At 44.5% G+C, this 15,500-nt stretch overlaps 1 protein-coding gene across 3 annotated transcripts in view; it reads left to right on the top strand.

The window, feature by feature from the left end:
* Positions 1 to 15,500, top strand: part of LOC122807693 (twinfilin-2-like) — an 882,928-nt gene that overhangs the window by 267,788 nt on the left and 599,640 nt on the right. For all 3 annotated transcript variants that reach the window (XM_044078650.1, XM_044078652.1, XM_044078651.1), the window contains exon 2: positions 2,300 to 2,478. In XM_044078650.1, coding sequence (XP_043934585.1) covers positions 2,300 to 2,478 — 179 coding nt within the window. The remainder of the gene's footprint in view (positions 1 to 2,299; positions 2,479 to 15,500) is intronic.

The raw sequence follows: 15,500 nt of genomic DNA, 5'->3' as shown, positions 1-15,500 counted from the left end.
TGCACTCCAGCAGGACTTAGCCTGATGGCTCATATAACTGCACCTAATTGGCCCATTTGTTCCATGATCATGGGAGACTGGGATTCCCAGGCAGGCGAGAGCCCTATGGCCAATGTATTCCTGGGCAGGAATTCCCCCTTGAAAGTTCAGCCAATCACAGTGAAAGTTGCTTGATAGGTTGGGGGCCAGCCTTGTTGGTCTTACAGGGCAAACTACCCTCTCCACCAGCAGAGGAATAACCCCCCCCAGTGACTCTTCCATGCTACACTATAGCTGCCCATTGAGAATTAGTCTCAGTTCAGTGTGTGCTTGCACATGACAGCACAGGCTGAGTAGACCCAGGCACCACGGGGTAGACTCCTAGTACTGGTGTCACCTCTCTCCCAATAAAACAGGCGTGCAGACAACAGCTGCTCACTCCCATCCTTTCCTGCCAGCTCCTACTTGCACATGAACTGCTATTCAAATTCAGATCATCTGTGAAGCAGTCAGAGCTTTATCCCTCTACACTAGAGAGTGGCTACAACATTTGCTACCCTTGAGATGGGCATAATGCTTACTATGGTTACTTTCAAAAATTAAATCTGTTTACCCAATGCCATATATGATAATTGCTTGGTTACACCTCTGTTGCTTGGTCCTTTCTGTTACTTTTGTTTTTTTTTTTTTTTGCCTTCCATTTCTAACGATTTGCTCCGTCCTGGCTTTCATCACAGAATGTATTTCCTAGAGTGGATGCTTTATCAGCCAGAGTTAAGACATTGTAGCAAACATTTTGGTTTGTTGCAGTATAATTCTGTGTTGCAGTGTTTCCATCTGTTCCCAATTCAGAATTTTGAGTATGTTTTTTGCAACATATCCACACTATTGTGCATTTGTTTTCATATGTCAGAGGTAATTTGTAATCTGCCATCACTCTGTGCCAGGTTTGGTTGAACTACTGTATAAGATCCCTGTGGTGGTGTAATACAGTGCATGTTTTAATTAGTGCCCGTGTGGTCAGGACATTCTAACACTGAAACCTTCAATAACTTCTACTTATTGTTTGTCCTGAATTACTTTGAGTAGTTGTACACATCATATTGGCCTTTGAAGCGTGCCATGCCCAGGATTTGTACAAAATCAAGCTGTTACTCATGTAAACTGGCTTTGTCAGGCCACTTTTTCCATAGCTTGAGACAGATGATATTAATCTAAATTGCACAAAACATAATAATATTCTCTTTTCTTGGATCTTGTAAAGTAGGTATTTTATGGGTATTATTAAAAGGTAGCTATAATGATTATTTAAGGCAGATTTCAGGGCTCATATCATATGGACCGTGAAATGGCTTTTAATATTTAAAAAAGGTCTGAGCTGTAAGGTTTGCTACATCTTCATATCATTTAAATAAAGGAGAAAATCAGTTGAAAGAATAAGCAAAAAAATAAATAAATAACAGCAGTAACTGATGGATTATATGAGGTTTTGTTCGACTTTCAAGTGGTTACATGTTAATTAGTCCAAACTTGTCCAGATGATAGAAGTTTTGTAGAGAAGCTGATGTTGCAAATACTGAATCATGAAAAGGAACATTGACTTGCAGAGCTCTGTTTTGATATAATATCTCAGGATCTGTACCAGAGGCCTGCTTTAAGAATTTCCACGCTGAGCTGTAATGAGGATTGTTACACTTTTGACAGAATGCTGTAACGTTCAGACTGGGCTGAATGAGTTATTAAGCTAGCTAGTCTGTGATGACAAATAAAAACGCAAATTGACTTTTATGCCACCTTTGACACATGGGACAGATATGATAAAATGAGGAACATGGCAAGATGAGTTGTGTACAGCAGATATCAGAGCAGGGCATTAAAATGTGCTCACACACCCACTGTTTTTCCAGGTCATTCCCCCCATGCATGTTTTCAGAGATCTAGCTCCTCAGCTGATTTTACTGAATGACTTGGTGAAGTAGAGCATTTTCAGCTGTTGTTTTGGAAGGGTATAGCACAGAGTAAATAAACAGGTTTTGCAATACACAAAAGAGCTATGGGTTCTGATATACTGTAACTTGAACAAGGGTGTAGTCATGCACACACATTTTTATTACTAATAACTTGTACTATTTATATCACAGCAGTCCTTATACTGTGTTTATGGATAAAACATTTCCATTGGAATATCTGATGTGAACTCAGATGAACTATGTTTTTAAATATTCTAACAAGCATAAGGCATTCATATTTTAAAGGTATTGGTAATGCACTAATAAACATGGACTGAATTTATAAAAACAACATTTTTCTTTCTTTACAGAGCAGCTAGAGCTTGGGGCATATCGAGAACCTAATAGGAGCTGGGACAGAGACTACGATCCTTTTGTGCTGCCACTATTGGATGAACAGCAGCCATGTTACATCTTGTACAGGTTAGATAGCCTAAACGCTCAAGGCTATGAATGGCTCTTCATTTCCTGGTCTCCAGATCATTCCCCGGTAAGAGTTAAATAGAAACTGCTGTGTCTGCAATTGCTTCTACAAACCTTGCTTGTTGTGTTTGAAACAGAAACATGTTCACTTGCAGAGGTTTATATGAAAGTAATGTTGTAGCCACATCTTATGGTCACAGAAATATGTGGTGTGTTGTCTTAAAAAGTTATCTTAGCCATGTAATTTGTTGTACATATCTTGATTTTGTTTGCAAGAAGAATTAAAACTAATACATTGGGGTCACATTATGCCTATTGTGGCTATATTTGTTTAGAGACATTTACTAAAATAGTTTATCTTTTGGTGTATAAGAGGCAAAATATAGCTACTATCTGCATAGCTAGGCAGGTTTTGAGTGGACTGCTGTCAGTAAGACATGTAGTATCTCTATACCAGTATACATATGCTGGTGCCTGATGTGTAAAACATGTCCTTCTAAGCTTCTGCACTGTACTTCCCAGTTCTGTCTGAGGTACCTAGTACCAATGAAACAGACACTTGTCAGAATGTTGACTCCTGGCTGCTGCTGTAAATAGTCTTCTTTCCTGATGGAAAAAACAGTCCAGCTTAGGATTTAAGAAGATCTTTTTTCAATGATGGACTAACATTCTTGTATGATTCCAAATTAACAACTGAGCTGCTTAAATAGGATCCTTCTACAGGGAGGTACCACATCTGCCTAAGTAGAGGTTGGTGGAAAAATTAAGCCACCATTTGTATAGCAAATGGAAAGTGGTTGTACATGGTGTCTCCATGTTACCCTTGCAAAGTCTTGTATACTTTTACATTTTAACAGTGTTGAGTATCTTCTGAAAAAGAGTACACAACAGAAATGATAAACCACCACCTTAACACATCTCAAAGTAGCAAAAACTTTAAAAAAGTAGAACAAGGCAAATAAGAACAGAATCCGATAGGAAAGTAGACATTTGGAAATGCTTTCACCCTTCCCCAGGTCCATCCCAAAAGTACATTGCAGTTTTATGTCTACAGTGCATATTTATTATAAGTATTTGGGTGCATGTATATGTGTGTAGGTCTACTTTTAAAGTTTGAAGTTTCAAAACTTAGAATTTCTTATTGTCAAGACTGTAAGGTTGAGGTTTTGAAACTTCAAACTGTTTAAATGGAGATTGCCTTACAGTGCAGAATGGGAAATTTGCCATTTTCCTCGCTGTAGTGCGATCTCGGAGTTGGTATATTTAATTAGCAGGGATGCAAAAACATTAAAAAAAAAAATTTTTTTTTTTTTTTTTTTTTTTTTTGAAGTTTCAGAACTTTGATCTTATGGTCTTGACTATAACAAACTCAAAGTTTTGAACCTGAATCCACAGGTACCACCAAGTATCGAATACCTGCAGTTTTCTTTGAAAACACAGCTTTACTGAAAATGAACAAAAACCACATACACTCCAGTTAACGTCTCCTATCTACTACGTTTTCATTTGTAAGTTACTTCATCAAATGCGGACAGACTTATGAACCATTAATGGAGTAGATAAGAGACTAATGCCTGGAGTGTATGTATTTTAAAACGTTTTCAGTAAAGAATGTATTTCAAAGAAAACTGCTAACTCATTCAATCCTGGTACTACTAATTCTGATTCTGTTGAACTGAACTTTTGGTGCTTTGTGAACTTTACTACTTTTATTCATTTTTTTTTAAACTTCCAAAAGTAAAAGTAGACGTGTGTGTGAGTGTGTGTGTGTGTCTGTGCCCACTTAGTTTATCATTTCATAGTTTTATGCATTGTTGCTCCATTGCTGTGGCTCATCTGCAAAGTGTTGCATGCAGTGAAACATTTCTGTGCTGCTGAAAGTATGCAGGGATGCAGAGGATCCCAACCCAGACATGCACAAAGACAAACAGATCTTGGTGGCTCTTTTCCAGAAAGTGGGTAGGTTAGATAGGATAATTAGCACCTTTAGATCTTTTTGTTGAGATGTGATGGGGGCCATTAATTAAACCTGAGAGCAAACCTCTCCATCCATTTCTTTGAAAAGAGTTTGAACTTACAGTATACAGGAGAGGGTGCATTTCAACATTTTTTACAAAACAGTATTCCACAGAGTTCCTTGTAAGAGAAAAGTGAAATAACTTTAAAATGTTTTGAATCAGAAATGAGTTGATTCAGATAATTCAGTAATTATAGATGGACCATAAGTTAAATCAGGAATGCAATAACCCATAGAAATACTGAGCAAAAAGGTAATGGAAATTTTGCATATAAAGTCCATGAATGGATAGGCATGGGAAGTAAAAACAGTCCATGAAGCAGAATTGTCACCAGAGTCCTTAGTAATGTTAGGTAGGAGGTTTTAAACAGTACTGCGGTGGTGATGCTGCGGTAGCATTGTTGCCTCATAGCAAGACGTTGTCCCGTACGATTCTCAGCTAGAGTGTCTTCTGTGTGGAGTCATACATGAATGGGGCATGCCTTCGTTGAGGGCTGGTAACTCGGTACGTAAAAATCCACTACCAGTCATTAGCGGACCGGAGTTCCGCTGTGGTGACCCCTAACCGGGAAAATGCCGAAAGACACAAACAAAGTCCATACTTAAATGACCCTAACCTGGCAGCAAAGTTAGTAGAAGGCTTTATGTGTCATTTTAGCTCCATTTTTTCAAGCACAGTATTTTGTTGCTTTCCAATAGGCCCATCTCTGAGTTGTCCAGAATGTGGAACTTGAAGCCATTATGTTCTGGGAAGTCTACGACTGTTTTGCTAATGGAATTGTAAGTATTTTATGTCTTATGTCAGGAGGTGATGTGCAGTTCTTCTTTTGAATTTATTGATTGACTGCTCCACATAAAAGGCATTGCAGGTATTACACTGGGCTCTCTGTATCATAAACGCAGCATTACAACCACCGCTTGAGGTGCTCCACATTCTTTTGTTTAGCACAGAGCAATCAGAATGGTTCATTTTGCAGAGATATTGGCAGAAGCTGCAGTTAGGAGGCCCACAACCCCTGGTACCCCTGTTGGTGATATCAGATTTGCCTTTGCTTTCTGGCCAGTCCATCACAATTTTGGCTTTTTTTGAGAACAAAAATAGGGCTGGGCCCCAGGATTTTTTCCACTTGCTTATTATCTGTTATAATTCCCCAGTTGACAGTGATCACTTTCCTGATTTCCTTATAGTCTTAATGAAAGTCAAGGCCATCATTTGTTTTCTGTCCTTCTCGCTGAGGTCTCTGCAAGGTTGTTGTCCTGTCTGGGAGCCTTTCTGGAGGGTCACATTGAATTGGGTCATTGTTTTCTTTTAGGGCTTTAATCCGTCCTAAGATTATTCTTAACATGGTGTCACTGTGTCCCCTAACAAGGAGGTCTGCTCTAAGTTCCAGAGGTTGGTGGTGAAATCATTGGCTCTGATGTTGTTCTTTTCATTCTTCCTCAACATGTGGCATTATGGATCTGACCTCTGATCCAACTCAGCCACATTCTTCAGACTTCAGATCCAACTCTCAAGCTCCTCCCTCTACCCATAATGCCTTACTCCATCCCCATTATCCCAGATTTTGTTTGCTGCCATCTCACACAGACATGAATTCTCTCTCTGAGCATATTTCAAGACTTTTTGGGTGTAGTAAGTGTATTTTCTTAGAAAAATATCATTTGTTCTACTTAATTACTATGTTATATAGTTCCTCCATCTTAGTTTTTGGGTTTTCTTATCATTAGTCCACTCAACCTCAGTAAGGTAATTTGATATGTACCATTGTTGGTACATTTTTCTTATCTATCCTTTTTCTGTTTCTTTTGAGGCTTACTCAGTTTTGATAGAGTATTCTTTACTACTATTGTCAGTAGTCCTACACTGTAGTCCTTTAAAAAATAAACTAAAACAAAACATACATATATTTCTTAACTTCTGTACTTTCAGTTATTGTTCATGTACTACAGATGAGAAGCCTAAAGGGTTTAAAAATGCACTTCCTTCTTTCAGCTTTTCCTAGTTAGGGGTCGCCACATCAGATCACCGGTCCGCTCTTGATTGGCAGTGGATTTTTACAGTGTTAAGTTGCCAGCCCAGCATCCAGCCTTCAGAGAAGGCACACACACACACACACACACACACACACACACACACACACACACACACACACACACACACACACACACACACACACACACACACACACACACGCACACACACACACACACACACACACACACACACACACACACACACACACACACACACACACTTTTAAAGTTCACTCGACCGCAGGGAGGAAATGCAGACTCTGCACAAAAGGTGCTCCAGCCGAGAATCGAACCGGAGAACCTCTTGCTGTAAGGCAACAATGGTAACTGCTGCACCATCCTAGCTCTGTAAAAAAAATGCACTTCCTGTGGTCACAAAATTTCGGATGCCTGCAGGGAGTGTGGTTATTGTCTAGGAGCAGCACGTCTGGGTACAAATTGTGACATGTTTAACTTGAGGGCTATTGTAGAAAGGAGGAATAAGTTAGTCCTGAAAGGGTTATTACCTTCTCCTTCCTCCTCCTCCAGGGTTCCAACACCCAGCAAATCATCAAAGGCTCAATCGGAGCATAGGAAACAAGTCTTCACTTAAATCTCCGATGACTTTGTCATCCTCGGAGACTCCACAAATAATACTGAAGAGAAAAACTTCAGATCCTAATTGATCTTACAGTTATTTCAGGCAGTCCAACTGCTCAACCTATGGATCCAAAACTGTTTGGATCAGAGTTCCTGGTACTCCTTATATGCCAATAAGTCGCTTACCCTGGTTTGTTATCAACCTTGTTTCTCCTTGGCTCCATTCTGACCTCATGAAAACTCCAAGGAAACACTCCAGACCTCTTTCTACTACCTCATCTTTCAGGTCCTCCAGGATTCTTTCTGAAGCTGAAGTGGGTAGGATGATAAGGTTCCTCAGATCATAGATCCAGATGGGTGATGTACTGGCATCATCTCCCACTGGATCCGTGAGCCATCCTGCCACCTCCCATACAGTTGTAGCTCCTTCTCTGCTCTGCCCTTCGGTTTCGAAGCCCTTGGATCTGAGCATTCTGAGAGTACCAGTGTTGAAGCCAAAGAGAATTACATCTTTATCCCTGATGGTTTCCCTGACCATTTCTACTCCTATTCCCTCGGATTAGGATGAGTCTCGTATCCAAAGCATCGGATCTGTGGAGCCTGGATCAGCTCCAGCAATGTCATATACATCCTTGCTCCTCAGGGCCTCGATGCTAGATAGCTTGGGTCTGGCTCCTCCTCAAGGCACAGATACAGACAAAGTCATGGTTTGCCTGCTTTGGACGTCTTTGCTTGGGTGCGGCCAGTCATGGCTTCTTCTGGTCCATTGGCTTTCAGGGTTGTGGAGAGAGTGTTTTCTCATTCAAGAGATCCAGTTTCTAATATATCTTTGGATCTTAAATCTTTCCACTATGGTTCCGAGCCCTGATCCCATCAGACCTATTCCATAGGATGAACAGCCAGTACCAACTAGCATCCAAGCAGATCCCATAGAGGAACTACTTCTGTCATTGGACACCTCCCCAGTCTAAAAAGAGGCACATAGATTTCCCCTTGGAGCCTCTCACTGAAGATACTGACTTCAATAAAGGGGAAGGTATCCCCAGATCTCCACCTGATGACATCTCATTTGGAGATTTTTTGAAGATCCTTAAGTAGAAAGGTGTTTGGTCCTCAGATAATCCTTCCCTTGAAGAGTCAGTATTTCTGGAGGCTTTTGGTGTTGGCCCATTTACTTCTTGGGTGACTCCCCTGGCCAATGAGCTTATTATCCTTGTCTCTTGCCAGGCATGGAAGGGACTGGAATCTGTTGAACCAGTCCCACGCCACACAGATAAAGCTTTAGCTCCTCCAAAAGATAAGCCCCATTGGAGCAAAGGAGTCCCTGTTGACACAATGGCTATGGTGACAGCCACCAAGAAGGAGCTGGCAGAACAGAGCTCCTGTGTCCACCCTCCTAACAGAGAGTCCAGGGTATTGGACAAGTTTGGAAAGCATGGGTTTGCTTCAGCAACCTTTGCCTTGAGGTCCCCAAACTATTTTGCACACACTGAAACTTCAGAGGGATTTGATCAAGTAACTCACAAACTCTTTCTTGGAGTCCATGTCTGCAGAGGATTATAAAAGGTCATCCTCGCAGCTGGCCACTCTTTTATCTGTTTCCAGTACGTCCATGAAGTTGATGTTTTATGCTGCAGAATGCAGCTCATGGGCTGCTGGTTCAAGCATTGCCATAAGAAGACATGCCTGGATGCGGTTATGCAATTTTACGGAGCTTTTCAAGTCATCTTCAATCAATGCTTCTTTTGATGGAAAATTCTTGCTTGAGTGTTCTGTGAAAGAAACAATGTTAAGTTGTCAAACTCGCCTTCATTCTTGCTGGGTTTGGAGCCGATCCTCGGCTCCGACTCGGCACTTGCTAAGCTCGAGAGCTAATTTTACCAGCTCGAGGCAACCCTATATCCCATGATGCAAGGCGTGACTACCCAAATCTCGTTTGCCGCTTCGCAAAGAGGTCTCCTTTTACCAGCTCAGGTAGAGTTTTAGTATTTTTATACTAAAGTCAGTCAGAAAAATTTCCATTTTCCTTATTTCTTTTTCTTAAGAGTTAGTGTTAACTAGTACCTATCTATCTTGCCCTATATTACCTTTCTATTGTATTAGCGATAGTTTTTCCTCCTTTCAGGCCTTAAGCCTCCTTTCCATTATTTTTCTGTCAGGAAGGGTGGGTGTGTTAATCAGTTTTCCCCCCTTATTAGCTAACTGTGTGACTGGTGTGTGTGTGTGTGTGTTTTTTGTGTTTGGCATACCATGTCCAAAGAAGTAAAGGTCTCAGGCTTCAAGAAGTGTGACTCGTGCTGTCAGAAAATGTCTCTGACAGACGGTCACACTTCTTGTGTGTACTGCCTGGGGCCTCTACACCTGCAGGACTCCTGTGCTATTTGTCACTCCTTCAGCCAGAGAGTCCTGCAGGAACATAGGAACAAATTAATCCTACGTGGCTTGTTGAAGCCAGAGGACTCTCCGACCAAGACTGGGTCGGGAAAGCCCTCTAAGCCACCTAAAGCCCAGGCTGTTGCTCCTAAGCCTTCGACGGTGGCTCCGACTCCTTCGGAGTCGAGATCGGCTCCGGCTGGAGCCGATCTTTCTATCTCTGAGGTGGTGGTATCGGTGCCGGCTGGCTCCGATACACTTGCACCGATGTCAATGTCGGCTCCGGCCAGAGCCGACGTATCTTTGACCAGGACTGGTGCCGATAAGCTGTCGGCTCCAACTGGAACCGGAGGGTCTTCGGCTCCGATGGCTCCTTCCAAGAAGAGATCTCGGTCCCCTTCCCTGGAGTCGATTCGCTCGGCTCCGGGATCTCCTCTGCTTTGACTGCTGAAGTCACAGGCACTGGCCCAGATGCTCCATAGCCCATCTCAGCAGATGACTGCTATCCCTTATCCCCCTGAAATTCCTCCTCTGACTCTTCTTCAGAGTTCGGAGCTGGAGCTTCTCAGAACGTTGACCGTGGGTGCGCCGGAGCCGATACCTCCCCTGTCGGCTCCATCGTCTTCGACTCCGATTTCCTCCATGAGACCTTTCTTGGAGGGATCCGGTCGTCGAATCTCCCTTGTCGGCTCCGAGAGGGCGAGTAGCATTGGACCCTTGTCCGACCCCGCTCTCCCTCTTGGAGCTTCGGCATTGGTGAGCTCGGCACCGACATCAGCCTCAGAGCCTTCTCTTTCGGCGGGACCGGGGATTCCTGTTTCTTTGGAGTGGGAGTCTTCTGGCCTCCCTGGAATGGGAGCCTTTGAGGTGATGAGGAGTGTTCTAGCCCCTGAGCTGAGTCAACGGTCATTTCCATTAGCTCCTCCCTCTTCGGTGCCTGTCGATGTCTCTTCCCATTCTCTTGCTCCCGGACCCAGAGATCCATCGCCCCAGGTTTCCCCATTGGGAAGAACTTCCTCTTCTGAGGTTTCTCCTGATCCTTCGGGAGAGCCCCCGCGTAAGAGGACGTGCAAGAGGAAGCACACAGACTCCCCCGAGTCTACGACATCAGATACCGACTTAGATGAGTCGGAGGATTCCCCACGGTCCCCCTCTGAGGATGTCTCCTTTTCAGACATCCTGGAACTCCTTAAGCAGAGGGGGAACTGGCCTTCCGTTAACCCCTCCGAGGATGAGTCTGTATACCTGGAGGCTTTTGGATCTCGACCCTCCACCTCCTGGGTGTCTCCACCTTTCGACCTGCTCATGGAAGTGGTGGCTCGAAAGGCGTGGATGGCCCCGGATTCTGTGGAACCAGTCCCCAGGAGGTCTTCTAAATTCATCACGGCCCCCGCAGACAAACAGTTTCTCACCAAAGGTGTCCCTGTTGATGCCATAGTGGTGGCGGCTGCCACCAAGAAGGAACTTGCCGATCCTTCTGTACCTGTCCATCCTCCTAACAAGGACTCTAGGACCATGGATAGGTACGGTAAGTGGATGTTTTCTTCAGAGACCTTCGCTATGCGCTCGCTGAACTATCTCTGTCACTTTACCCGGCTTCAGAGAGACATTCTCAAGGAACTAGGTGAGGTAGTTCAGGATCCGTCAGCTGCTGGGGCTCAAGAAAAGATTGCCTCACAGCTCGGAATCCTAAATTCTATAACTAACTCCTCCATGCGGCTCATTTCTTATGCAGCCGATGGGGCGAGTAGAGCTGCAGGCACAGGAGTGGCACTTAGGCGTCAGTCCTAGATGCGGCTTTGTAATTTCGCAGACCCCTTTAAGGCGTCCTTCACTAATACTCCCTTCGATGGTTCGGCTTTGTTCGGGCCTCAGGTGAAGGACACATTGACCAGGTGTGAGCAAGACGGCAAGACTCTTTCTGCCATAGGAGTCCATTTCTCCACCCCTTCAAGACCCTATCCCAAAGGTCAGAAGGGAGGGAAAATGTGGTTCTGTAAATCTCAGGGAGTCACGCCGGACGCACGTGGTCAGTTTACCCCCAGAGGCAGAGGGGGTAATAACAATAGACACCGCCCTAGGGGCAGAGGGGATCCGCAGAATCAGGGTAGCAGAGAGCCTCTCTGACAAACCCTTCCAGCACCCCTGAGGTGTTGCCCGACTGTCCACCCTTGGAGGCAGTCGGGGGAAGATTGTCGCTGTACCCAACAGCCTGGCGTTCCCTTTCTCAAGACAAATGGGTACAGTCGATCATATTCGAGGGTTACAATATCCCTTTCGTGAGATATCCTGTTCCTCATCAATCCCTCCCGGACGTTTCACCCGGTCTAGGGGAGTTGGCAAAGCTGGAGGTATCAAAGCTCCTAGCAAAAAGAGCCATCCAACTAGTGCCAGCAGACCAAGTAGGATCCGGAATCTACTCAAGATTCTTTTTGGTTCCCAAAAAGACGGGAGATTGGAGGCCAATTTTAGACCTCAGCAAACTAAACATGTTTGTCAAAAAGGCAAGGTTCGGATGGTCACACTTCAGTCCATTCTACCCTTTTGGGCAAGGACAACTGGATGTGCTCAATAGACCTTCAGAATGCGTACTATCACATAAAAATTCACAGGCGCTCCAGAAGGTTTCTCCGCTTTCGGCTGGGGACCAGTCATTTTCAATTCAAAGCCCTGCCCTTTGGTCTCACTACAGCCCCCAGAGTGTTTACCAAATGTATGGCAGTGGTCACGGCTCACCTGAGACGTCAAGGATTCCAGGTGTTTCCGTATCTAGACGACTGGCTCCTCTCTGCCACCACCAGGCATCAACTTCTCAAGGCCAGAGACTACACTCTTCACACCTGCAACCAATTGGGGATTTCTATAAACTTCGAAAAGTCTTCATTGTCTCCTTGCCAATCTATTACCTTTATAGGCGCAGAATTAGACACTGTCGGGATGTCAGCAAGACTCACAAACCAAAGAATTCTGGACATCCAAAAGTATGTTCGGATCATACTACTCAGCAAAAAGATCAGGGCCAGATTTGTCCTGAAGGTGCTAGGTCTTATGGCTGCGGCCATCGTACTGCTTCCTTTAGCAAGCTTCCACATGCGTCTTCTGCAGTGGATGTTGTTCACCCAGTGGTCCTTCCAGCAGCTTCCCATGCGCCACAAGATCTTCGTGACGCAATCGTGCAAGAGTCACCTAACCTGGTGGATGTCTTCTCCTCAACTCCATCAGGGCCGACTGTTTGTTCCCCCAATCCCGGTTGCCACAGTCACTTCGGATGCCTCTCTGATCGGGTGGGGGGGCATTATCAGGGCAGGATGGTCCATGGGACTTGGCAACCCATAGAATACCATCTGGACATAAATGTCCTAGAGATGAGAGCAGTGCTTTTAACGTTGCAAGCCCTCAGCGACTTTCTTCCTTTAGGAACTATTGCAGTTCAGACGGACAACATGTCCGTAGTGTGGTATATCAACAAACAGGGCGGGACCAGGTCCTATCCACTGTGTCGAGAAGCTCTCAGACTTTGGCAATGGGCAATCTCCTCTCATCGGTTTCTGATAGCAACGCATATCCCCGGGAAATCCAACCTCTTAGCGGACAGACTGAGCAGAGCTATTATCATGCCACACGAGTGGTCTCTCAAACAATCAGTAGTGGACGAGATTTTTCAGAGGTGGGGCGTCCCTTGCTGCGACCTTTTTGCTACACCCCAAAACAGCAAATGCCCAGACTTCTTCTCCCTCTTTCCACTACCAGGCCATCCCCCCAGAGACGCTCTAACCCAGGATTGGCCCCGGGGACTTCTTTATGCCTTTCCTCCATTCCCGCCGATACCTCAAGTGATTCAGAAAGCTACCGTCGAGAGCCAAGATGATTCTCATTGCCCCTTACTGGCCTCGACAAATTTGGTTTCTGTCCCTACATCGTCATCTCTTGGTTCAGCCTTGGCATCTGGATCCAATTCCAGATGATCTGATCCACCATTCGGGTCATCTGCACCAGGCCATTCATTCTCTCAACCTCACTGCTTGGTTGCTCCACTTCCTTCCTTAGCCATGCTCCCTATGATTTCTAATCCCGTGCGAGATATCATAGTAGCTTCTCTAAAGTCCTCTACCAGAAGGATTTATGCTAGCAAATGGCAGCGTTTTTCCTTCTGGGCAAAGTCCAGGGACATAGATCCCTTCACTGCTCCAGTGCAGTCAGTCTTGGACTTCCTAGCTGAGATTTTTCAGTCGGGTTCTTCTTCCTCTACAGTTAAGGTCCAGCTGGCAGCGATCTCAAATTTTCATGTTGGCTTAGCGGATCATAACATAATGTCTCACAAGCTTTGCAAAGCCTTTCTTAGAGGGATCTTTCTGCTGAAACCTCCAATCAAAGATCCCCCTCCGCAATGGGACCTGAATTTAATGCTGGCATCCTTGATTCTGTCCCCCTTTGAACCGGCTGCTACATGCTCATTAAAATTTCTTTCCTGGAAGACAATTTTTCTGGTTGCTGTTACTTCAGCCAGGAGGGTGTCTGAACTTCATGCTCTCTGTGTCCGTCCCCCATACTTGGTTTTCCACAAAGATAGAGTATCTTTAAGAACTAATCCATCTTTTTTGCCCAAGGTTGCTTCCCAGACGAATATTAACCAATCTATTGAATTGCTATTTTTTTCCCTAACTATTCTGACAGAGCAGAACAGAAACTTCACTGTTTGGATGTCCATCGCCAACTCAGATATTACTTGGACAGAACTAAACAATTCAGAAAATCTGATCAACTGTTTCTTTCTTATGCAGAAAACAGGAAGGGTCTTCCGGTCTCCAAGGTGACCTTATCCAGATGGCTGTCTTCTACCATTTCTCATGTTTATCTCCTTAGGGGCAAGCAACTGCCCTCGAAACCAAACGCACATTCTACCAGACGCCTAGCCACTTCTACAGCATTTCAGGATAGGCTACCTATTGACACCATTTGTGCGGCAGCCACTTGGGCCACTCCTCACACCTTTGTCTCTCATTACAAATTGGACTTGGCCTCCAGAGACAGGGCTAGGTTTGGTTCCACAGTTCTCAAGAGTCTGTTCCATTGAGCCACCCAGGATAGAGGTGCTAGGGACGCGGTCCCATCCAGCAAGAATGAAGGCGAGTTTGACAATTTAACATTAAGAAGTTATGTACCTACCATAACATTCCATGTTAGTTGTCTTCTCTCGCCTTCTTTCTTGCGTCCCTCCCTCCTTCCCTGTAGCCTGGACAGACCTTGAAGTTGTACTCTTCTCTGGGTACGATACATTCTTTCTATGGGCCCTAGTAGGAAGTGTCACTAGTATCTAGTGGTTACTTTGCTTTGTTTCTTTCCACATTTAGTTCCTCTTCTTCCTTTTTGGGAAGAAGGTTACTGGCAGGGTTTTCTATAGCTACCAAACGAGATCTGGGTAGTCACGCCTTGCATCATGGGATATAGGGTTGCCTCGAGCTGGTAAAATTAGCTCTCGAGCTTAGCAAGTGCTGAGTCGGAGCAAGAAAGAAGGCGAGAGAAGACAACTAACATGGAACGTTATGGTAGGTACATAACTTCTTATTTTCCCACAGTGAACAGAAAAGAAAGACTCTGTCTGCCATAGGGATTTGCTTTTCTACCCTTCAATGATCCTTTACAAGGAATCAAAGAGGAGGCAAGAAAATGTGTTTCCGTATATCCCAGGGATCTATCCAGAATTCACATGGAGACAACTCCCTCAGAGACAGAGGAGGGAGTTCAAATGGAAGACGCCATCTTCGAGGCAGGGGAGGACCGCAAAATCAAAGTTTACGAGATTCCTTTCCAGATGGACCTTTTCAGCACTGCTGAAGGGCTGCCTGACTGCTTGCCTCTGGAGGCAGTTGGGGGACACTTGTCCTTGCACCCAGATACCTGGGCAGCTATAACAAAAGATTCTTGACTGCCAAAAATAATATCCAGAGGTTACTTTATACCATTTTCTCCAAATGTCCACTTCCAAAAGAAGAAAGCTTCCCGATGTTCCACCCAGTCAGAGAGAAGCTGCAGCTCAAAAATTCAGAAGCTGCTGAACAGAAAAGTTCAATAAAAAAAAGGAGGTC

Source organism: Protopterus annectens, chromosome 7.part1 (assembly GCF_019279795.1).
Source record: "Protopterus annectens isolate FY-2018-M chromosome 7.part1, PAN1.0, whole genome shotgun sequence".
In the NCBI taxonomy this organism is placed as follows: Eukaryota; Metazoa; Chordata; order Ceratodontiformes; family Protopteridae; genus Protopterus; species Protopterus annectens.
The sequence above is the reverse complement of the archived record's forward strand: the minus strand, read 5'-3'. Positions and strand labels throughout refer to the sequence as shown.